The sequence below is a fragment of the Solanum stenotomum genome, chromosome 11 (genome assembly GCF_019186545.1).
Source record: "Solanum stenotomum isolate F172 chromosome 11, ASM1918654v1, whole genome shotgun sequence".
In the NCBI taxonomy this organism is placed as follows: domain Eukaryota; kingdom Viridiplantae; phylum Streptophyta; class Magnoliopsida; order Solanales; family Solanaceae; genus Solanum; species Solanum stenotomum.
This window is the reverse complement of record NC_064292.1, coordinates 13,324,830-13,348,394: the sequence shown is the minus strand read 5'-3', so window position 1 is coordinate 13,348,394 and position 23,565 is coordinate 13,324,830. Positions and strand designations below refer to the sequence as shown.

At 35.7% G+C, this 23,565-nt stretch overlaps 2 protein-coding genes and 1 pseudogene across 6 annotated transcripts in view; 2 read left to right on the top strand and 1 right to left on the bottom strand.

Moving 5' to 3' along the window:
• The window catches only part of LOC125845029 (uncharacterized), a 901,011-nt gene that overhangs the window by 574,516 nt on the left and 302,930 nt on the right, over nucleotides 1–23,565 (top strand). The gene's annotated exons all lie outside the window — the stretch shown is intronic.
• LOC125845033 (F-box/WD-40 repeat-containing protein 1-like) lies at nucleotides 2,839–3,894 on the bottom strand (annotated as a pseudogene).
• Nucleotides 10,960–22,241, top strand: LOC125845032 (uncharacterized GPI-anchored protein At1g61900-like). Of its 5 annotated transcripts, none has more exons than XM_049524422.1 (8): nucleotides 10,961–11,272; nucleotides 12,303–12,433; nucleotides 13,046–13,900; nucleotides 20,164–20,409; nucleotides 20,514–20,528; nucleotides 21,406–21,546; nucleotides 21,665–21,712; nucleotides 22,079–22,241. In XM_049524422.1, exons 2-8 carry the CDS (start codon nucleotides 12,400–12,402, stop codon nucleotides 22,147–22,149), a joined length of 1,410 nt encoding a protein of 469 aa, XP_049380379.1. In that variant the 5' UTR covers nucleotides 10,961–11,272; nucleotides 12,303–12,399; the 3' UTR covers nucleotides 22,150–22,241. The 5 variants fall into 5 exon arrangements, with proteins under 5 accessions (XP_049380381.1, XP_049380379.1, XP_049380377.1 ...); XM_049524420.1 differs by having other exon boundaries at nucleotides 21,403–21,546; XM_049524424.1 differs by lacking the exon at nucleotides 12,303–12,433 and having other exon boundaries at nucleotides 10,960–11,272; nucleotides 21,403–21,546.

The window sequence follows — 23,565 nt, the reverse complement described above, 5'->3', positions numbered from 1 at the left end:
AAAGTGGAAGAACCAATGAAAGTGGGGGAACCAATTTTGGAGGGAAAATGAAAAGTCATCATTGCAAAAGTGCAAATGAAAGGTCATTTTTACCATATTGGTAGAAGAAAGGAAATTGTTGTCCTTATATTAGGAAACACTTCCTTTAGTTCTTAAAGGGTTAAGAAGAAGGTGCCCCCTCGCGCCGTCGTCATCGCTCGCTCGGCCTCGGCTTCGGCTTCGAATTTGGCAAATGATGTGATTGATAATATATTTGGACAAAATTTATTTAATCAATCTTGTTAAATCATTTCCTTTCTCTTATAAATTAATTCAGAATGTTAATTAAATAACAGAATTAATTTGGCGCAACTGAATTTATTTGAAATTCATGTATAACAGTAATCCTTCCAAAAAGTCGTTACTTTTCCCAAACGGTAATCCTTCCGAAAAGTCGTTACTTTTCCCAAAGGACACAATGTTCTGGAAACAACGGGTCTGAACAGATTTTTTCTGAACATACACATTCCTTGCTGCAAATGGCTATAAACAAGAGGTCTTTTTCGTTTTTTCAAACACTGAAAAATTTTCCTCTCTGCATACATTTTCTTACATAAATAAAATTGTCGATCGACTGAGTATGTATGTGCTCTTGTTGTTGTTCTTGCGTTCGCTGAAGTTATTGAAGTTTGAGGTACCGCTACTTCTTTAACAGGTTAATCCGTTTTATCTTGGGAGGAATTAATCTGCAACCTCGGGTATAGTGAGGGGATTAAATTTCTTAAGGAAACACAGTAATTTATGTGGACTCGGATTAAAATTCATTCTGTCAATTTCATCTTTTTTCTGTTTCTGTATTTTTGACTAACCTGAATACAGGAGATAACAATGATTTCATTATTACATGAACTCTAATTTCTGAAGTCGTAATTGAAAAGTTCTTATAAGCATATCCCTATGCATTGATTTAAGATTTTCACGTGATTCCAAGTGTATTTTTAAACAATAATTTGAAACGAGTTTTAAACAAACATAATTGATTTCAAATGTACTAAGTGTCATTGATAAAAGAGGAATTTTTTTGAAAAAACATAAATGGTTTCCTGAAAGGTTTTTTAGTCAAGAAAAGTAAAGATCAATTCCCTAAAGAGGGCTTTTTGAGCATTATAGATATTGCATATTTCGGGAGTAGTATTGAACATCAATTGAGTTAAAGTTCATGTAACTCAAAGCTCCATAAACTATGCAGCCTGTGTAGGATAGAATTGTACCGACTATCGGGCGACTCCTCACTACCTCTGAGAAGGCCTAATAGATGGATCCACAAGTCCACAAGTTAAAGTTGATTTCCTATTATTACTTTGTAGCGGTATTATTTAATCGATAAATTAATATATTTATTAATTTACAAAGTGTTCGACACCGAAAAATTATTCAGGGATGAAATCTCAAAGAATTTGAAAGAACCCACTTGTGAAAACGTCATTCATGAACTTGAGGTCATGATTGATGATCTTAGTTACCGCAATAAAATTGACGATAATAACCAATTGGATAGGTAAAAATGATACATGTTCAGAGGTCCAAGAGCTTAAAACAAATTGTGAATATCATTGAATAAACAATGTTGATGATAAAGTTGAAGATAATACAATACATTTGGAACCACTTGCGCATAAGGAAACACTTGCATCTAGAACTCTTCACAATTTTATGGTGCAATTAGAAATAACACCGAAACTTTTGGATGCAATAAGAAAAGTTAGAGATGAGCTTCAACTAGATTTAAATTTTAACAAAAAACAGAACATAATAGAATCATATTTCACTAAATTTTCTTAGATATATTTGTACTTTTAAAGAATTATTAATTTCTAATATTAATGTGATCATATATTTATATAGGGGTCTTCTGAAAATATATTATCTTATTATCTTATCGAAATGAGTGATCTTTTCCATTGGCCCAAGTCAGGACCAGAGGAAATTATTATCTTAGAGAGATTATTAATTAACTGAATATTAATTTTGTGAGATTTTACTGTATATAACGTTTGTGACTAACATTTCTAGTAACTGAAGGCACACTTACAACTTAGACGGCTAAAGTGAAGGGGTGAAAATGATGTATTTGACTTAGTACACCAACTTATAAATTAATGATTCATTAATATATACATTGATACACGTAGGAGGCTCAAAATATCACCTAAAAAAACAGTATATTAATGCTAGTACTGGTGGAAGCTTAAGAATGTAAGCTGGAAAATGAAAAGATTTGAAATGTAAATGACTAATGAATAAAGTATTATTTATGAACTAATCAATTGGACAGTTATATGAATATTGATGGAAGCTGAAAACATTTTCAAAACAATGAAGTAATTAAATATTTTATAATATTTTAATTTGATGTAGGGTACAAAAGTTATCTAATGTTGAGGTTAGAAACTATCATTGGAACGAAAAACCAATGATAGTTCACATTTACAGGGAAGGAAACAAGTTGGCTGATCTATTACCTACTGTAACACAGTAACATATATGGTGTTGATCCAAAATGATAAATGAAACGGTAAAATTGCCTATTGTAACAGCAACATGGATGGTATCGAAATTGAAATAGCAAAGATAAGAATCATATATTAGCGGTAAAGCTTTTACAGCATTTTCTTGTCAATAGAACTACTTGACAACCTGATTCTACAAAGCAATACATCATGCATCAAGCAAATTTATATAACTCAATTACAAGCACTTTATGCATATAATAGAACTATGAAGTAGAGTGAACATGATTACAATCTCAATTACAATAAAAATGATTTGGTCGCATATCATCTGATTTGATGCACTCGTTCAATGGTCCAACTCTCCATCCTCTTGTTGTTTAATTGTCACTAAGCTCTCCTTATAATAAAAAACCCCACAACCACCATAAAGTGGATGTTTTGTCAAGCAGGAACATTGAAATCCATGATGCCTCGTCTTGTGTCAAAACATTATAGGAGACCAGTCGAGAAGCTTTAGTTGCCAAAATGAGAGAGCTATCATAACACGACTTAATTTTAGGGAAGCATTGAAAGGTAACATGTTTGTTTCATAGCCCTGGTTGGATCATTACCCATATATCATAAGCAAATCTTTCATCTATGTTCGAGTTCAAGATGGCAATGAAATCATCAAGCAACATCATACCCAACACAGAACTATGAACAAAGTGACAATCACACCCTTCAATCTCTTCAAATATTTCAAACCCAAAGTCGAATGACAGAATGGAGTAGTCAGTACGGCTGCCTCCATTTAGCAACCAGTAATAAGCTCTATTCAAATAAATAGTACCAAATGTATGTTTCACGTCTATAAATAAGGGTAATGGTTTTTTAGGTTTGAAAATTCTCCATGAGTCCCTAGAACATGAATAGATCGCTGATGCATTTTCACGCAAATAGCAAACCACTTTATAGTCATTAGTCAAGGGGTCCAATATTAACCCAAACACAGGGTAATTATTGATTATGGGTGGAGGGAGATGGAGGGGTATCACCTCCTTAGTAGTAGGATTCCACAATGCATACGAACGCACATGATCAATTACCCAGTCATAAAAAACAAGCCGTCCACAGAACCTCAAAGGTATGTCATACCTTTGATGGTTTGGGGATTATCTTGAGAAAGTAAAGTTAGGGAACGAGAGTCATGATCATCAAGAAGGTTACCAAAATTATAAAGCAGGAGTTGTGAGGGCTTATTCTTGCTACAGTTTAAGTGGTGTTGAACGAATTCAGGGGTTTTGATAAGAGCGTACCAATTCTTGCGGATACATTTGAATCACAACAATGACTTCACAGGACACCTCAACAGAATTTCCTTCACTACATCTTCAGGGAAAATAGCCACACATTCATCCATTTTTAGGTTTCAACAAAAGCAATTTGTTTCTTTAAATAGACAAAGGAGAAATGCCTCATTCTTATCCTTCATTTCTGTTACCATAATTCACTTTAGCATCATTAAATTTTGTTCTAAATTTAGGCATGGAAATCTAATTACTACTTTCCTTCTTTCTCATATTAATTTTTGTTATGTATTTAAGTATGGAAATCTAAATACTTTGACTACTTTCTCATATTACTTTGACTACCTCACTGTTAGGATCTAATTACTACTTTTTTTTCATATTAAATTTTATTATACATTTAATGATGGAAATCTAAATACTTTGACTACTTTCTCATATTACCTTGACTACTTCCCTGTCACGATCCAAAATCTAAAGTCATGATGGCACCTGCTATAACCAACCAGTAGGTAAGACAACCCAAATTCGAAACTACAAGTAACATGCAAAATGGGCAGAATCAAGAATCAACAAGATAAATTAAATGTGAAACAATTTAACGAAAAAACAACGGAAAGAAGGGAATTGTAACACCCCGGAACTAGTAGGCAAAAAACTAGAGCTAAACGTTGGGGTTAGGGTCAAGGGAGTGGGCAAGGGGCAAGGGCCAAGGAAGAGGACTAGGGCAGTCCACTCTACCCTAGACACTGCCTTAATGACCACGACCACCACCACGATTCATGGTGGGTACCACGACTTGTGGTGTGGTCTGTGGTGGGATAGGCAGTGTGCTTGCCAAACTTCCCAAAGTGAGACCCTCCCCCACGAGCCATTTGACGACTCGTGAAGGCCACAAAGGGCCGTGGGAATGGTCGTGGTCTTCACTTAGCCTCAAGGGGGTCAAGTCATGAAAACCTAGCCACTGCCTCAAGGTCCACGGAGGGGACCACGACTCGTGGTCCCTGGGCAGGTCACTTAAATGAAGGGTTATTTTGGGAAGTTTCTTTTTAGCTGGGTATTAAGTGAGGTCGTTTTGCCTTAGTTTTACACACCTATATAAGTCATTTTAAATAAAAAATACACCCATTCACCCCATTATTTCCAAATCAAATCCCAAAGTTTATCCTCTCAAATATTTCTCTCTCTAGAAAACTCTAAGAAAAAGAGGGTCAAGCTAGGTCAAGTCTCCATTGTTTCAAGCTTTCTAGGTTTTATAATCAAGGTATGATGGCTTATTCATTCATGGATCCCTTTCATCCATGAAGCCCCTATGTTTCCCCCAATTGTGAAGATAAATCCCTAATTCTAGTTGGGTTCCTTCTTATACTATGGGTATTGGTGTATGTTGATCCAATTGAGTGGATAATGGTTGTTAATGATGTAATTACATGTTTTTAGTATGATTATACATGTATTCTTGATTAACCTAAGATTTTAGGGTGAAATTGATATAGTTTGGTTTTATGCCATGAAAGAGGAAATTGAGGGCTTAGATGTGATCTTCTAAGATTGATGAATTACTTTATGAATTGCTTGATATTAGAACACCTAAATATGAATTTCTTAAAAGTAAAGCTTGTAGACATGAATTGATTTGATTAAGGCTTATATGATGGATCATGACTATTAGTGTTGTGATTGAGTTTATATGATGATATATGACTAAAATTGCTTAAGAATGAAACATGTGGTTAGATTGTCTTGAGAATTAAGTATATATGATGATCATGTGAAGTATTGCTTGAGAGTAAGGCTTGTAGTATGAATGTGATTTCTAAGGCTTTGAGAGTAAAGTGATTACGACTATGATGTAATTGTGGTGCCGTTGAAAGGCTATTCTCACACACACACTTAAGCATGACTATGAATGAAGTGTCCATGATTATGATAATGTTGTTGTGATTCATTGAAAGGCTATTCTCATGAACACATAATGAACATGATGTGCCAGGTTTTCTCACATAATGAATATTCTAGGTTGAAAGACTTTCTCACCTAAATGAATCTAATGTTAAATGTAGACTTGGATGGTGAAAGGTTATTCTCAAGCATGATCTAAGAGCTATCCTAAGGAACTTTTTTGGATGGATTGTTAAGGACATCCTTCCATAAGACATGAATCAAGTTATGACCTAATAAGTACTCTGTGGGAATTAATGATTAGCACTGAGTGGCTATTGATATGAGATGGGAGCCCTCACGTGAGTTGAGGCCGGGTTTCTAGGAGCAATCTCTTAAGATGGATCACGTGAGTTGAGGCCGGGAATCTAGTAGCAATCTCCTTATCCCATAAACTACGTTTCCCCGTAGGTTACTTGGCTATTGGATCCACCTAAAGCTAAGAGAATGGCTCTACATTAGGCAAGTAGGACAACCCTTTTCGGTGTGAGTAACACCGGATTTCATGTTAAACTCACATGGTCTATGTCGGTTAAGACTAATTCCCACAACAAGACTATGAATTATGAATTATGGTTACTCAAGAAGCTTTACTTAGCATGAGTGAGATTTATGGGGTCTTACTCATGCATTGCACAAGTATGATTTGAAGGTAGCTATGATATGTTCCTCTTATGTTATGATGATCTACGTAATGAATATGTTTATGACTTGTGCTTGTGATGTATGCTTAGTTTAGATTGTATCTTGAAAGGCCCCTCCATTACATGCGTGACTAAAGGTGAATGATCCCTTGTCTATGATAAATAAGCTAAAGATGAGATAAAAAAGAATGATGAATATGAATAAGGACCTAAAGTGACTTAGCATGGGTGGGATTATTGGATCATATCCATGCATTGACTTATGAAGTGTTTCTCTTATGTTACGTTAAACGAGATTGCATTGATTATGCATATGACTATGTTGTTATCTCTTATGCTTATGCCTATGTTTTATCATGATGCCTCTTATGCTTATGACTTATGTTAGTGTCTCTTATGATTATGGTATATGTCTTATGTTGACTAATGCCTCTTATATGCTTATGTTGATGATTTGTGCTAGCCATCATATTTAGTACATTATTGTACTAACGCCTACTTTTGTCTACATTCTTATCAAATATAGGGTTCGGCGATATTGAGTTTTATTCTCGTGGCTAGGTTTCTAGTAGAGCAAGCAAGTAAAGACTTGGTGAGTCCTCATAGCATCAAGGATTTGACCACTATGTTCTTTTATGCCTTTCTTTTTGTATGGGTTGCGTCCCTAACTCTTTTCAAGTATTAGATGGTTTGAGACAAGTGTAATAGACTTCCACTTCGTTTTATGGGACTTCGATTGTATTGAAAATATTTTAAATTTTTGCACTTTTCTATTATCTTATGTTGTGATATGCTAAATGGCTTGCATGGAGTCTTTCAGGGTTCTATGTGCCTTGTTACATCTAAGGAGTACCTCTGGGTCGTGACAGGAACAATAACAATATATACAACTCAAAATAAGAGATTCAAATCCACGACCTGGTAGTCACAAGTATAGAGCTACTAAAAGAGTACAAGTCCAAAAGGTGGACCAATGATACAAACATGTCTCGTATACAAAAGACTAGCCAAAAACAATATACAGAAGGAGATAGAGTGAACTGGAATGCCATAAGCTTACCTTCAGTCTCTGAAGATCGCAAACCAGGATAGAACTCAACGCTAACAACTAGCGCTCATATTTGCATCAAGAAACCCAGTAGGCATCATAGGCCGACTCTGCTTGGAAATTAAAGACAATAATGAAAAGAAAGAAGGTAACAACAAGTAGAGGTCACTGAACAAAACAGTAATGAAAAAACCTATCTATAAACACAAGTCTATGTAAGGACAAACAATAGATAATAGATAAATATAACCTAATTGGACACCCCATAGGCCCGATATGTACATAGAAGATCTAACAAAAATACTAGCTAAGCAAAAGAGTATTCCAAAACTGCAACAACCAACCACACACTCGAACCACGGTAAAGCCACCTTAAAGAACCCAAATAAATCACAAACTCAGGACTCGAACCCGACTAATAGAAGTGATGCCCAGACTTGAAGCAAGGCTGATGGAGATGTGTCGGGCCTCAGACAACATCTAAAGTGATAAGCTAGGTCCTTGAACTGTGGCTAAAGGAAGTACGCATGGGCATCGAACCCAGGATAATGGTGCGCATGAACCTTGAACCACACTAATAGTCAAGAGTATTGACCTCGAACCGTAGATAAAGAACTCTAAATGCCTCTAAATACTCCGTCCTTACTCGTCTTCGGAGCCACCAAGGACCCACTCTAACTTCAAACCCCAAGACCTGATACAACAACAACCTACAAGATTTGAAACCACCAAAGAACCCACCATGCCAAATTTGAAGGAAAATTATGGATGAATAGTCATATGCAGTGAGTAGTCGCCTAACTAAGGGTCATGCTGACCTAATTCTGCTATATTAATCTATAAGTAGTTAAGACATCCCCAACGACATCAGAGAAACTCTAAGGCCTATCAACTCCAAAATGCTAGTCTAAGACAATCACTATACTACGCCTAGGCTAAGGAAAATAACAAGTTACTGAACAAACCAAAACACGCCAGAGAAACTATGAGGTAAGATATATTCAACACAACAAAACTAGCACGCTGAACTCCCTAAAACTACCTAAAATACACCTAAAGCATGAATTCTAAGAATTAAACATGATTCAACTATAAACACATCCCAATTCTAGCTATTCCATATTTACAAGCCCAATCTAAAGATCAATAAGTTGTAGCCTACCTCAAAGTAAACCGTGCACGTTCCCAAATCACGATTTTAGAACTCTACCCTTCTGAACAACCTCTGATTGGTGCCACACTATCAAAAACATGATCACCACGTCAATATAAATGTTTAAACACCAAAATCACAACAGTTGAAGATGAGCTCAAAATTGAGTGAAAAACATAATTATGGGACTCTCACTAGTAATTTCAAAATTGACTCCGTCAATGGGTCCTATTTAGATCTATGAATATGTGCTTCGAATTTGGGCATAATCCAAGCTCGAAAACAACCAAAATCAGATAATGCAATAAAAAGATAACAAAAACATCATTAAAGGGCCTCAAAAGGTCCTTTAGGTGTGGAAAATACCTCCTCAATGAGTGTGTCGCACCTTCCCGATGATCCCAACCCGTAGTTCTGCTAATTCTCGACAATATGCAACTAAAATCACCTAAATTGGACCTCCAAAGCTCAACTTTACAAGTTTTCAAATGTTGATCAAGAGCTGAAATAAGATTGGTCTTTATTATAAAGACTAGTTAAATGACCTCTGCCATGTAGGATCCAGTCCACGATCATAGAAGTTTAGGTCCCCAAAGCATCACAAATGCGGCACCTAGCCTGCGAACGGTAAGGACCAACCCCATTGGCCTACGGAAACGCGACGCAAGCCCACAAACATGATGACTAACTCCATAGGCCTCTACGAACGTGACACTAGGCTCACGAATATAGAGACCATTATCATTGGTCATCGCGAACGCAGCCTAAGGAGTGCAAACACAAAGAGAAAATATAGGCTGGACCAACTGCTGAACATTAGTTGGTTCCCTAAAGCCCAAAATCCTCGACGGGGTGCATGTGATTCATTTGGAACCCCATGCACGTAAACGAACTATGCTACCCCACCAAATTCAGAGTTCTAGACTCAATGGAGATGTCAAAACTTCCAACCGAGGTAGTCTCGACAAAACGTCGGTCCCACACTTACACTCCATTTTAAGCAAATTCCTTAAGAGTGCTTTGAATGAACTTAGAATCCGCACCAAAGGTCCTTCTAGACCAAACTCAATGTTCCGAAGCTAACAGAACCGTCAAAAGTGCATTTGAGGCTGTCTACCTGAGGTTTTGACCAAAATCAAATGATCAAGTTTCAAAATCTTTAAACACAGAAACTTGCTTAAAAATTAAATAAATGACCATGTGACCGAATTGTCAGTCCAGCAGGTCATAAATGACTTTAGGTCGCTATAGGAATGATTTAAACGCCAAAACAAAAACTTTTGTATTCAATTATCTTATATTGTTGATTTTTGTTATCTTAGTGTCATGACATGCCATGAGGTTAGCTTGGGGTCACTCGTGGTTCTAAGCACCGTGTCACGTCTATATGGAGGGGGGGGGGGTAAGTCTCAGGGCATGACATTATGTGCTTGTGATTTTGATATGCGATTTTACCTTCGTTGCTGCTAGGGGAAAGGTACTGCATATGCTTGAGAATGCACTTGTTGTGCCAACGTCACAATTTTCATTTCCGTCACATGATAATTTTAAATTATATTCTAACTAATTTCAATCATTTATGTCACATGTCCTTATAATAATTTGTGTCAAAAATATTATTTTTTTGGAAGATAAATATTATGTTGTTAGTGTTGATTTTCGAAACATGAAAGGATTTTTACGCAAGTTATAAAGGAAGTGAAAGAAAGCCTTAGAGTACCAAAGAATTGTTTAACTATATGCATTCATCTCTACGCAATATGATTGAAGAAAAATTTAGAACTTGAAAAAATAAATTCAGAATATTAAAACAAGACATGAACCATTGTGATATTGACACACAAGTGACAATTGTCATATCTTAGTGTTATATAATATTTTGTGAGAATACCAAATGAGTGGTGAAATATTTACAATCTATGGACATGAAGATAAAGTTACTGATTATTTTACCAACAAATGACTCAAAGTAACAATGTTGATTCGTCTTCTCGATCATATGATCCACAAATGCAAGTTCAATGTGAGGAGATTGTATGTACTACATGCACTAAAACTTATGTTCAATTTTATTTTTTTAATTGCATTAAATTTTTTATCAATAAGTGTTAAATTTTACTAGAAAATAGCTTTGTGATAGTATCGTATGCCATTTATAAGCTTTTGCTTATTTAATAAAATCGTATAAAGAATTGAGACAATTAATAATTTTACAACTTGTGAAGTTTTTATAATTATGAGAAAACATGCCGTATATGAAATCCAAATTGAATATAGAAACAAAACTAAAACTTCAACTTCATCTCGCTTAACTTGAAACATAGCGGTCACACGTGGAAGAATCAGGTAGATTAATGGATTCTTACACTACACAACGGGCAAAAGAGGAAAGTAACAGACACACCCCGTTCCCCCTTACCTACCCAGACACCCTCAAGCCGCAGCGGCCCACTTTATCCATCATTGAGTTCGACACCTTCTTCCCCTTCTCTCTGATCATTAGAGGACGATTTTTGATATTTTCTCAGGCATATAGTATACCCACTTCACAAGCCTGCTCAATTTAGTGAAATCAAGAAGCCCCGTTTTGTGGGTTGATTTAACTTAGAAAATGATCTTTGCTTCTAGATTTTCTTGAACTTTTGCCATTCTTAAATGACAAGTGATCAAAAAACGTTCTGTTCTTTACTGGGTTTTCACTTCAGGTGCATCTTTGTCATTTTCTTCTCTATATGTCTGTGTTTTTTACTATCCAAATGGATTTGCTTATATTGGTCTAACTCTTGAGATCTTACTGATTTTTATATGTCTGTGGTTTTGACTCTATATGTCTGTGTTTTTGACTATATGTCTATGTTTTTGACTATCATTTTAGCTACATTTTTCTTTTTTTTTTGTTTGGGATTTTCTGGTTGTTTGGCTCTTGTGTTTTGAAGTTTGTGTTTGACAAAGGGTTATGTGTGTGTTTTTCCAGATGTAGGTGGAAAGAAAGATTAGGGTTTATTACTGTCATTTTCAAGTTTCTATCTGTAGCTTTTATATGAAAAGCTATTCCTTTTCTCATTAAGAAGAATGTATAAGTTAAAGATATGAAATGCCTTTTATCCTCCACTCAGTTCATGATCCTACACTGTGATTAGGATAATTAAGACAGTGGCCTAAAAATATTAAGATAATTATGTAAGTAGGATATCTGAAGAAATTATTGGATGATGCTATATGTAAATATGAGATTTTTATGTATCATTATTATCTTTCCAATTGTGAGGTAGAAAATTTTAAGGCCTGGGAATCACTGGATTTGAAGCTGCATTTCTTTTCAGTTTTTCAAGTGACAAACTAGGGTGAGACAAGTATGAAAGAGAGGCAATTTAGGTTATAAGTAGCAAGATCTTGCATTTAATCTGCTAAGGTCCCTTACGGCCTTACCCTAGATTACCTTGCAAGATTATCAGTTGTCTACTCTACAATTGGTTATTAAGCTCGCATTTTTCTTGATTTATGAGTTGTACCTAGCTATATGTTTATTTAGTGCTTCTCCAACAAGAGATGATGCATTTGGACTGCCTTCTGGATGATACAAAGGATGTTATCCCCCTCTCTGTTGTAGTACCTCTTTTTTAGAAATGAGATCCAAGCTTATATATGAATTTTCGTTTGCTTTATAAGGTGGTTTTGGATTTTATAGTGTTGCATGATCTGTTCTGTGTTAACCCATGGTTGGATCTGGTGTAGGTATTGGCACGTCTTAATACTTATGTGATCAGCTCAATTGGTGTACTATCAGTGTTCCTGTTGCAAGTCCCCATGTTGCCGGAGGGTTAGCGGAGTCATGACTTGTGTAAAGATTGTCAGTCTTCTCAAGGGTAAAGCACTGGGTTCATGAAAGTTCTTATGCTAGACTTTCCTTTATCTGGTAGTAGATTGGGAAACATAAAATTTTGCACTGTGATCTCCACCTCTCACCTAAAATCCACCTGGCTTGCTTTTCTTGGGCTTTCTGTTTTATTTCCTAACAAATGGCATCGTAGGTGTTGTAGTTTTTTATTTATAAGTTCATGGTTAAACAGACAGCTGTAGAGAAAGTTACTCGGGTGGTCTACAACTTGTTAGTCCCTTGTTTTCTGCCTGATGGTATCTTCGTATTTTTTTTCTGGATATGGTAAAGAACTTGGTTGTTTGGAGGTGGGCCTAGACCATTCCTCCCTTGTCAGCCAGTATATTTTCTGTTACTGCATAGCAAATGACAAATTTAATTTTCTTTGCCTCGTTGTATCAAAATCACATATTTCATTATCATGATCTTTTCCCAAGTTTCAAGCTACTTGGTATTAACCTGCATTTACTGCCTGAAATAACCACTTACTAGAAGTAATTGATATTGCTGAACTCTTCTACAGTTATGTGCATGTAGCCATCTCCATCCAGGCCATAAATTGTGAGTGTTTGCTGAGATGCAGACTTTTCTTACATTGCAGGTTCTTTTTGCCACCTGCTGCTAGTAATTGCTCTCTGGTTGTGTAGCTATCAGAATGTCGTGGCTCTTCCTCTGTTACCTAAACCTGGGCAAATTCCTTCCACATCTGAACTACCTAGCTCACCTGACAGTGCAACTTTTCAGCCAATTGAAATATCACCAACTATGATCCCTCATTATCCTTTTCATGGAGAACCTTTGCCACCAATGTATCCTTCCTTCCCAAAGACATATGACCCTGTCTTGACTGGAAGATGCCCTGTAAATTTTTCAGTCATTTCAAGCATCACAGCAAAAACAGCATCTGATTGTACTCAATCTTTGTCAACAGTAGTAGGGAACGTGATATGCTGCCCACAGTTTAATAGCTTACTCCACATATTCCAGGGATTTTACAGCAACCATTCTGATACTTTAGTTTTACAAAATGTGGTGGCTGATGATTGTTTTAAAGATATCATCAGTATACTAGCCAGCAGAGGAGCAAACAGCTCATTATCTAGCATGTGTTCTGTGAAGTCTTCTAATCTGACTGGTGGGTCTTGCCCCGTGAAGGACATCAGTACTTTTGAGAAAGCTGTAAATACAAGCAAACTGTTAGAATCTTGCAGCACAGTTGATCCTCTGAAAGAGTGCTGCAGACCTTTTTGCCAGCCTGCAATTTCAGAGGCTGCACTTCAGATATCAGGGATAAAAATGACTCTCAGTGATAATAAGAACATAGTTGAAGTACCTAGTGAAATTGATACCCTTAATGATTGTAAGGGAGTGGTCTATTCATGGATTGCAAGGAAACTAAGGTTTGAGGATGCCAATACTGCATTTCGGTTGTTGTCTTCCTGCAAAGTCAATAAAGGTAAGTATTTTAGCATAATAAGGAACTTTTTACTAAGAAGTGCTAATGTTTGTTTCAGTTTCATAAAACACCTTTTTCCCATTGCTTACTCTTCTGTTCTCCATGCTACAGAAAGCCTTCACTGTTCTCTTATTTGTGTTCTTCACGACTAGGGTAATGGATTGAGGGTGGAGGTTTTAGCTGAGACTGCAATGAAGGTCAGAAAGGGATTTGAACTCAAATCTTGTGGTCTTTATAGAGTATAGAAAACTATCCTTCTTGCTTTTATTTACCAAATGGCCCAAATCAAAGTCTTGTGCTTAATTTAGGATGGTGAAATGGTCAATTTTAGAGTTAGTTTGCTTAATTTAGGATGGTGAAGATGGTTAATTTTATAGTTAGCTTGCTTAATTTAGGATGGTGAAGACGGTCAATTTTTGAGTTAGTTTTCACTGTTTTAAAGACAATTCTCAAATGTTGGCCCCATTATATATCATTTGTATTATGTTCGACTCTGGATGTGCTTAATTTCTTATACTAGAAGAGTCTTAAGCCATATTTTGTATGTTTTGAACTTATGATCTTAGGTTCCACCCTTGCCAGTCTCATCATGTGGAAGATTTTTAAGCTGTATTTTATAGTCTTGATTGACAGTATCATGATTATCTAGGTAAAGGTGTTTCTTTGAAAGACTATTTTTTTGTGTCTCAAGAATGAACTGTTTGGATTGGCTTTAAAGTTGGTCAAACCTACTTTTTAAGTCATTTTTAGCTTTTGGGAGTGTATGACAAATTTAAAAATAACTTAAAATAAGTTAAAAGTGACTTTAAAAAAGTTTAAAACCAAAAAGTAGGACTCCCTACTTTTTATTTTTTGACTTAAAAGTCATTTAAGTTAGACGTAAAAAAAATTACTTTTTAAAAGCTACTTTTTCAGCCAATCCAAAAGGGCTATTACTCTAGTTCGTCACTTGCTTCATTGTACAAAAGTATTGTCGGGATAGTGTTTGATTGGAAGGTAAAATCTTTTGTTCAACTTTACATGAGCAGTTGGGTATGTGCATTGCATGTATATTTCCTGTTAATTATTACAAAAATTGTGCCTGATTGCTTACAAATTATTGAAATTCTTTACCCACATTTTCTCATTTTGCAAGTGCCAAACCTATTCTTGCCTTAGTAATCACATAAGTATTTAGACTCGTCAAATACTAACCGTCTCTATAATTTTTAACTAGGTGACATCTCACAATACTTATAATTTCCTTGTAAAGTTCATTTGCTCGCGACCAATTACATAAATACATCAAATTCCATTTCTTATGTAGTCAAGACAGAGTATAAACAATTTTTTTTAAAAAAATTTAATCTTGTCCTATCTATATATTAGGTGGGTACTAAGATCTTACTTATTAGGGCACCTCCGACCCATAACACCAAATTTTATACTAAAATAGTGTCAACACTATTTTAGTGTAATTCAACTCCAACCCACAACACGAAATTTTACACTAAAAAGGAATATTCTCTTTATTTTCTTCACTCTCTTCAATATTATACTATTATTTTTTATTTCATTTATATTTTCTTATTTTATAATACAAATTTATTTCTTCATTTATACTTGTTTTTATTTTATTTTTGTGAAGGTAATTTAAAGTAAAATTAACTCAGATTTTATTTAAAAAAATCAAATATTCATAAGTTAATTTATATACGCCAACTTTAAGTTCTAAATTTATACTATATAATACTACATAAAAAATTATTAAGTATACACCCTTCGGGGTGGCCCAGTGGTTTGAGCTTGGAACTTCCATGTTGGAGGTCTCAAGTTCGAAACCTCTTGCCAGCGAAAGCAAGGAGGGGTTTGCCTTCTAGGTCGACTTCGTCACACCAGGCTTGCCTAGTGCGGGTTACCTCTCTTATATGGTTTGCGAGCTATTGCATAGGAGCGAGGGTTTTACTCTGTGCGCACCCAAAGGGTAGCGGCTGCGGGTTTCCCTTGTCATAAAAAAAAAATATTAAGTATACAAGGGACTTAATTAAAATCATACAATTTATAATATGTTAAATTAAAAGTTTTGTATAATGGAAATAATATTATAATATTAAAAAAGTGATTTAGTGTGGATGAATAGTGTAACACCTATAATACAAATTCTTTCTTCTATTATACATGTATTTTATTTATATTTTTTGTGAAGGTAATTTAAGTAAAATTAACTCATATTTTATTTAAAAAAACCATATATTCATAAGTTAATTTATATACGCCAACTTTAAGTTCTAAAATTTATACTATATAATACTACATAAAAAATTATTAAGTATACAAGGGACTTAATTAAAAACATACAATTTATAATATGTTAAATTAAAAGTTTTGTATAATGAAAATAATATTAAAAAAGTGATTTAGTGTGGATGAATAGTGTAACACCAAATTTGGTGTGACACTATTCACACACCAAAACAGTGTAAAAAGTGGTGTCGGGTTGGAGCCCTACAACACCAAAATTTACACTAAAATAAGTGTTATGAAGATCTTTGGTTGACCAATTAGATGAAAGTTGAGTGTCTTGATATAATGCATTATGGTTACATTATCAAACATGTAATGTTTCGATACGTTCTTGTGGTTACAATATCAAGCTTTTAATGTTTCTAGATTTGTTATGAAAATCATTTGACTTTATATAATTTTGGAGACAGACCCTAGAATCTAAAGGTTTCAGGTTAAGCAAGACTAAAACATAGTACTTAGAGTGCAAGTTTAGTGACAACTCATGAAGCAAAGGTGGAAGTGAAGATCGATGCACAAGTCATACCCAAGAGAGGAAGTTTAAAGTATCTTGGAACTACAATTTGAGGAACGAGGAGATTGATGATGATGTCGCACATGGTATTTGAGTGGGGTGGGTAAAATGGAGGCTCGTGTCCGAGGTACTGTGTGATAAGAATGTGTTACCAAAACTTAAGGTAAGTTCTATAGATTAGTGGTTTAGACCTGCATTATTGTATGGGGTAGAGTGTTGGCTAGTCAAGAACACACATGTTCGAAATATGAATGTAACAAAGATGGATTTATGGGCATACTAGGAGAAGTATGGTAAGAATGAAGTTATACAAGGCAAGGTGAGAGTGACCTCCATGACAAACAAGATGAGGGAAGCTAGGTTGAGATGATTCGTGCATGTGAAGAGGTGCTCTAATGCACAAATAGGGAGGTGTGCAAGGTTGGCTATAGCAGGTTTTAGGGGAGGTAGAGGTAGGCCATAGAAGAATGGGAGGGAGATGGTTAGAAAGACATGATTTATTTCAGTTTATTTGAGGACATGACCTTAGATATGAATGTTGAAGACTAGAGTAGAGGAGTAGTAGGTAGTTGAGTATTGTTGTGCTTTCATGTGGAAGAGGTAGATGATTAGAGTAGAAGGATAGTAGGTAGTAGAATGTTGTCATACTTATGTGTGAGAGGTAAAGGCTAGTCTCATCTTCTCATTATTTAGCAGTATTAGTTGGTATTCATGTAGTACGTCATTCTTATTTTTTATTACCACCTGCTGCATCATTTGCTTTGTTTATCCTGTTATTTTCTTTACGATCTTTCTTTGATTACACTTTTATCAAGTTGAGGGTCTGCTGAAAACATCTACACTTCTTTTGTGCCAATGTCGTGTTGAGTCGACAAGGGTCGCCAGTGGATCATTATTTGCACATCCCTCAATAGTTGGTGTGAAATGAAAGAGAAAATAAAAGAGATTGGGGGTTTAAATAACTATGTTTACAATAACAACAACATATCCAATGTAATAACACTAAGTGAGGTCTGTAGAGGATAGAGTACAGAGATTTTACCCCTACCTTGGAAGTAGAAATGCTGTTTTCGATAAATAACTATGCCTACATGTTATAAAAGGAAAGAAAATCAATACCTAATTACGAGAAGAGCTAATTAAACCACCTACTATATTGACATATATTTTAGAATATTCATGAGGACTTTAATATTCCCCTTCAAGATAGTGCACATAAATTATATGTATCAAGTTTGTTGCATGTATAACTTGTTCTGTGATCGTCTATGAACTTAATGAATATGTTTGCAAACTGATCATTTGACTGCATGAACTTTGTGATGACGTCTCCTGAGAGTACCTGTACCTTCTCTCTCTGCTCTGACAATATAACTATCGATCTTTATGTGTTTGGTCCTCTTGTGAAATGGTGGATTCGATGCAATGTAAAGTGCAACCTCATTATTTCACATAAGTTTCATTTTTTGCTCCAAATTGTGACTCTTTAACAGTTGCTTGATCCATATGAGTTCTCACATGTAGCCACTGCCATAGCTTGATATTCGGCCTCTACACTAGATCTAGCAATCACATTTTCTTTTTTCTTTTTCTAAGACCAAATTTCTCCAAACTAGAACACATTATCCAGAAGTGGATCGTTTGGCAGAGGGATTCTGCCTAATCTGCATTTGTATATTCAATAATTTTCTCATGTCCTTAATCTTCGCAAAGTAATCCGTTCCAGGGAGCAGATTTTTAATTGCATTCTAATGACTGTCACAAGGAGAATCCAAGAACTGACTTACAACACTAACGGAAGTCAATTTCAGGTCAAGTCATAGTGAGATATCTAAGTTTTCTACCAACCTCCTGTATATCTTCCAGGATCAATAGGCTCCCTTGACTTGGTAAGAGCTTAGCATTTTGGATCCATAAGAGTATTGACAAGTCTACAATTTGTCTTCCTAGTCTCAAGTATATTAAGTGCCATACTTTGTGAATTGAAAATTCTTAATTTGGATTGAGCAACCTCATTGCCCAAGAAGTACCCCAATTGACCAGAAAACTGAAAAAATTGGAAGCATTCATCGGAGAAACAAATTTGGTTACCAAAAAGTGATCGGAATCAGGAGGTACTTATATGGGTAGCCTTGAAAAGACCAGGAAACCCCACTGCAAAAAGAAGCAAGTTGAAAAATAGTCAGAGGAGCTTGCATGCGTCGGCACATGGAGCAGATGTGCTCGCCGGACAGATTTTTTTGACAGTGTGTCAAGTCAACTGCTGGAGTGATTGACTAGGGTTTGCTCTCCGAGGGGTGGAGAACACTAATGGTATTAATTTTCACTCAACATTGAAGAAGAAGGGTGTGACGCAAAACAACCCTAGAAAGTTGCTGGAAAAATTACGTCAATGAAATTTTCATTTTTTTATGTGTTGCTGGCGTTAATCAGGCTTTGATATCATGTGAAGCAGAAGAGAAAATATTGACTTTATTTCCATCAAGCTATTGGGGCTTAAATAATCATATTTTACAACAACATACCCACTGAAATTCCACAAGTGGCTTTGGTGAGGGTAGAGTGTATACAGATCTTATCCTTACCTCGTGGAGGTAGAGAGGCTGTTTTGGAGGACCCTTGGTTCGAGTACAACAAATAAATAACCATTTACATTGTTTGAAAAATGTTTTAAAAAGGAAAGGAAATCAATATGTATTACAATAGGAGTAGTAAATTAAGCCACCTACTATATTTATTTACATATATTAAACTATATGAAAACCCCTATTATTTGCTGCTTCCAAACCTGGTTGACAGGACGTGGAGTGTAATTAGTTTCTTTTTCTGGGCTACCGGATTAATATTTGAGGGCTAAAAATGGTGAATTGGAAATAGAGCCAGCGCAGAGTTCTAGTTCCATGAGCACAACCACGTGGTTTAGCGCTTTTCATGATTTCAAACCCTGCAGTGGTCGAAAAGTTGGTATTGAACTAAAGAAGGGTATTCGGAGCCCCATTATTCTCTGAGTTCCACACCGTGAGCCAGTTAGCCTTCAAATATTTCTAGGCTATAAAAAAGTGTCAGTTTTGTTTCCTTGTCTATTCTCTATCTTAAGTTTTAATCTTAGTAAATGTATTTGTAGTTTTTCTATTCTAAGTTTGAGCTTTATTTGCTACGATTTGATCCAATTATGCTAGATACACTGAAAAATCCAGTTAGGTTGTTAAGACGTAAAGCGCTAAATTCATCTGAATAGGTGCATCTTTTATTAGTGTATTAAAGTTGTATGTAGTCCTTGAATTGGAATTATCCTTGAGATAGAAAGTTGAAGCTGTCAACTTTTATGATATTTTCATCTCTTCCCTAGGTAAAGTGAGAAGGATAAACTCAGCAATTTGTTCATTATGCCCAAGAGCTATACCTCCTAAAGTATGTTTACCAAACTTTAGAGGCTTATTCTTAAGCTGTTGTCTTTTGGATGTAGCTTGTCCCCTGGACTTAAAGCAGCCATCAGAAGTGATCAATGCATGCAGAAATTTAGCTGCTCCCAGTCCTTCATGTTGTAGCTCGTTAAATGCCTACATCACAGGGATACAGAAGCAAATGTTGATCACTAATAGGCAAGCAATTATATGTGCTGCTGTATTTGGTTATATGTTACAGAAGGCTGGAGTCATGAGAAATGTTTATGAGCTTTGTGATGTTGACCTGAAGGATTTTAGTCTTCAAGGTGATTATTCATTATGTGATTTGTCCATTTCTCCATGTCTCTTGTTTCTTGGAGCTGACATTTGTGTTCCTTTCGCCTGGCTTTTGTTTGCCGTGGTGGAGCAGCATATGGGCAAGAAGGTACAGATTCTCTTTCAGAGGCTGAGCTTGGAAGTTGATTCATATTGTGTAATTATACAGTATTGGGCTATAGTTGAATTTTAACTGTAATCTGTTGTTAAGAAGTATTGTCTGGGTATTACCAATTGAAAAAAAGTAATTGTTGGCTGGGTGATCATCTTGCTTCAGAATTGTATGCAATAACATGCAATTTTAAGTCGAGAAGTAGTAGTTTCAAGTACTGGATGCAGGATTTGGCCTTTCATCTTCCTTAATGATATTGAAAATATCTTATGAAATCTTGTGTCTTGTACAGTTTGATAATACTTCTTCTCATGTGCCCAGTACTGCTTTTCGTCTAACATTAGCAAAGACAGTTGACATGCACTACTGATAAATTCCATGAAATGTTTGCTTATTGTTCATATCTGTTCTGTTTGGCAGGAGGGGTTGGGGGGGGGGGGGGGGGGNGCTGATTGAATTGGCCTAACAGAATGGATTCTACTCTAATCAGATTAACAAGTTCTTTAAGTGGCTTATTCATGATATCAAAATGTCGTTTTCCTTATCTGAACGATAGCGATTAAATCAGCAGAGCCATTTCCTTATCTATTCTATGCTTAGTTGTGTTCATGCCCTTTAGTATCAGAAGTTCCGATTATGCAATAATTGCATGTATTTGGTCATGAGAACTTAAAGGTTCTGTAACTACGTTTATTTCTGTGGTTAATGAGAAACAATTTGAAGTTTCTCTGTTGGCTTTAGATTTATACAGAGCGGGCATGTTACTACACTAGCATGCTTACCATGACCAAAAAATATTGCGTTCCCAGTGTGAGAACGTTTTAGCTATTCTTGGTCTAGTATACTAATTAAATTGTTCAAATTAATGAAGCAGGGTGCTTGCTTCGAAGCTTACCTGCAGATCTGGTATATGACAATTCAACCGGCTTCAGTTTTACTTGTGACTTAAATGACAATATTGCTGCTCCGTGGCCTTCATCATCGTCGGTCACATCCTTGTCTCTTTGTGCTCCTGGTAACTTACTGACAATTGTCCTTCTTTAAATTGATTTTAGTGATTCCATAGAAGTTAGGATAATTCTTTGGTGTCGCTGGCTAAATACTATCCTTTACTGGTTTTCATTAATTTACAGAGATGTCTTTGCCAGCTTTACCAACATCACAGACATTGGGCAGTTCTGGTGAGTATCTTTCAGTTCCTAGCTTGTTTTTATGCTATTCATTGTTGATGGCTTTTTTTATTTTACTTCTCTTGCATGCGCGTGTGTTAAGGAAGGGGGGGTGGTAGTGGGGGTGGGGGTGGGGTGTTCTTTCCATTCGACCTCATAAACGTAGTTCTCATTTTTCCTTGGAGAGTGAGTGTTAGCCATTGGATACCCTTGTATCCTATCGCGAGGGAGGGAAGGAGGGGTTTGCAGATGGTGTGTAACTATTTCATAATGTTATGCTGCCTCGAAGGTTGACTACAGAGTTTTTTTTACCTCTTTGTAGGAACCAATCTCTTTATTTTGAGTTGAAATATGATACATGTGTTGCCATGATTGCAGGCTGTCACCTGGATGGAGTTCATTTCCTTTTGTCCGCTATTTTGATTTTTGTTTCAACATTGTTGTACTGAATAGAGCCCATAGGAAGACAGACACTGAATGACCAGATCACATGTATATGTTTGAGTATCCTTATGTATAGCTGCTGGTTTTTGCTTACCGATTCATGCTTTTCGACTACGATTGTCTAAAAATTGCATTCAATGTGCAATTTATTCTTCTGCCATTGCATTCTTTTACACTAAACTCTAAACAAAATCTCTCGTATCCCCAAATTCTTCCCCCAAGTTTGGCTGTGTTGTCTTTCATCATTTAGGAACTTTCATGTGTACTATGAAACCGCGTGGAATATATTGGTAGTTGAATGACTGATGTCAAGAACCATCAAAATATGTAAGGTGAAAGCTGAAAAGCATGAGATGTAGAAGGAAAGTAAGACAACCATTCTGTAGGTGTGTGGATATAGTAGGTGTTGCGATCGCGGAATAGGTTCAATTTTAACCAACAAAGACTGAACCTGCACCATCCTGCACATGGTGATGGGATATGCTATGCCAGGGTTCTCAAATGGACATTACTCAGCCATTACTTGAGATACTTTCAATTGCGAGATGGACCTATAAACCTATGAACAGAGTCTATTAAGATTACACGAGCAGAAAGAAATTAATCAAGACAGGATTAACAAACCGAGTCTATTAAGATTTAAGTGTCAAATAACAGAAATGTAAATTACACAATAGGAAAGATATCTAATACCTTATAACTTGCTATATAACTTGCTACTCAAGATTGTTGGGATACTTTGTTGTTTACTAGTTACTTTCAAGATGCTAAAACTAATTTAATTTTAATAATAGATTTCAGAATTGAGACTTTGAGTGTTAATTACCTTTTGTCTTGGCTTATACTTCTTTCCATCACTCAGACCCAAGACACAGATTTTATTGTTTCATTATTTTTAAACATCAACACAAAATATACTCAATGCAGTTTATTTTTAAACATAAACACAGATTGGGTGTTTGGTAACGCAGACTTGTTTAGAGATTACATTACTATTGTAACGACACTTATGGTCGTTTTGAGTATCAAGCGTGTTTACTCTATTTTGATCCTTCCTATAGATTTTGTATGCCATTTGTGACTTATGGAATTGGTTGTGTGATTCTCGAGGTGATCATACTAGTTTAAGATAAGATTTTCACTTTGACCATAGTCAACATTCTAGGATAATGAGGTTGAATTTGAGTAGGTTTGGAGGATGATCTATCACTTAGTTGGACAATTTGCATGGATTGGAGGCGCTCGGGAGTAAATCTAGTCATTGGTTGGAATTCTAGCTTCTTTAGAAAGTTATGTTTGTCAATGGTCAATTTTTTATCAAGACAACCTTGAATTGGTGAATTGATGATTCCAACAAGTCCAAAACATGTTTTATGGTCAATGTACATATTTGGTTTGTGTTTGAAAGTTTCGAGGGTTCG

Bases quoted from the DNA above. Each gene is read 5' to 3' on its own strand.
- LOC125845032 (XM_049524420.1), top strand. From the start codon at position 12,400: ATGACTTGTGTAAAGATTGTCAGTCTTCTCAAGG. The intron at 12,434-13,045 runs GTAAAGCACTGG...CTTACATTGCAG, and splicing joins GATTGTCAGTCTTCTCAAGG to GTTCTTTTTGCCACCTGCTG. The intron at 21,547-21,664 runs GTAACTTACTGA...ATTAATTTACAG, and splicing joins CTTGTCTCTTTGTGCTCCTG to AGATGTCTTTGCCAGCTTTA.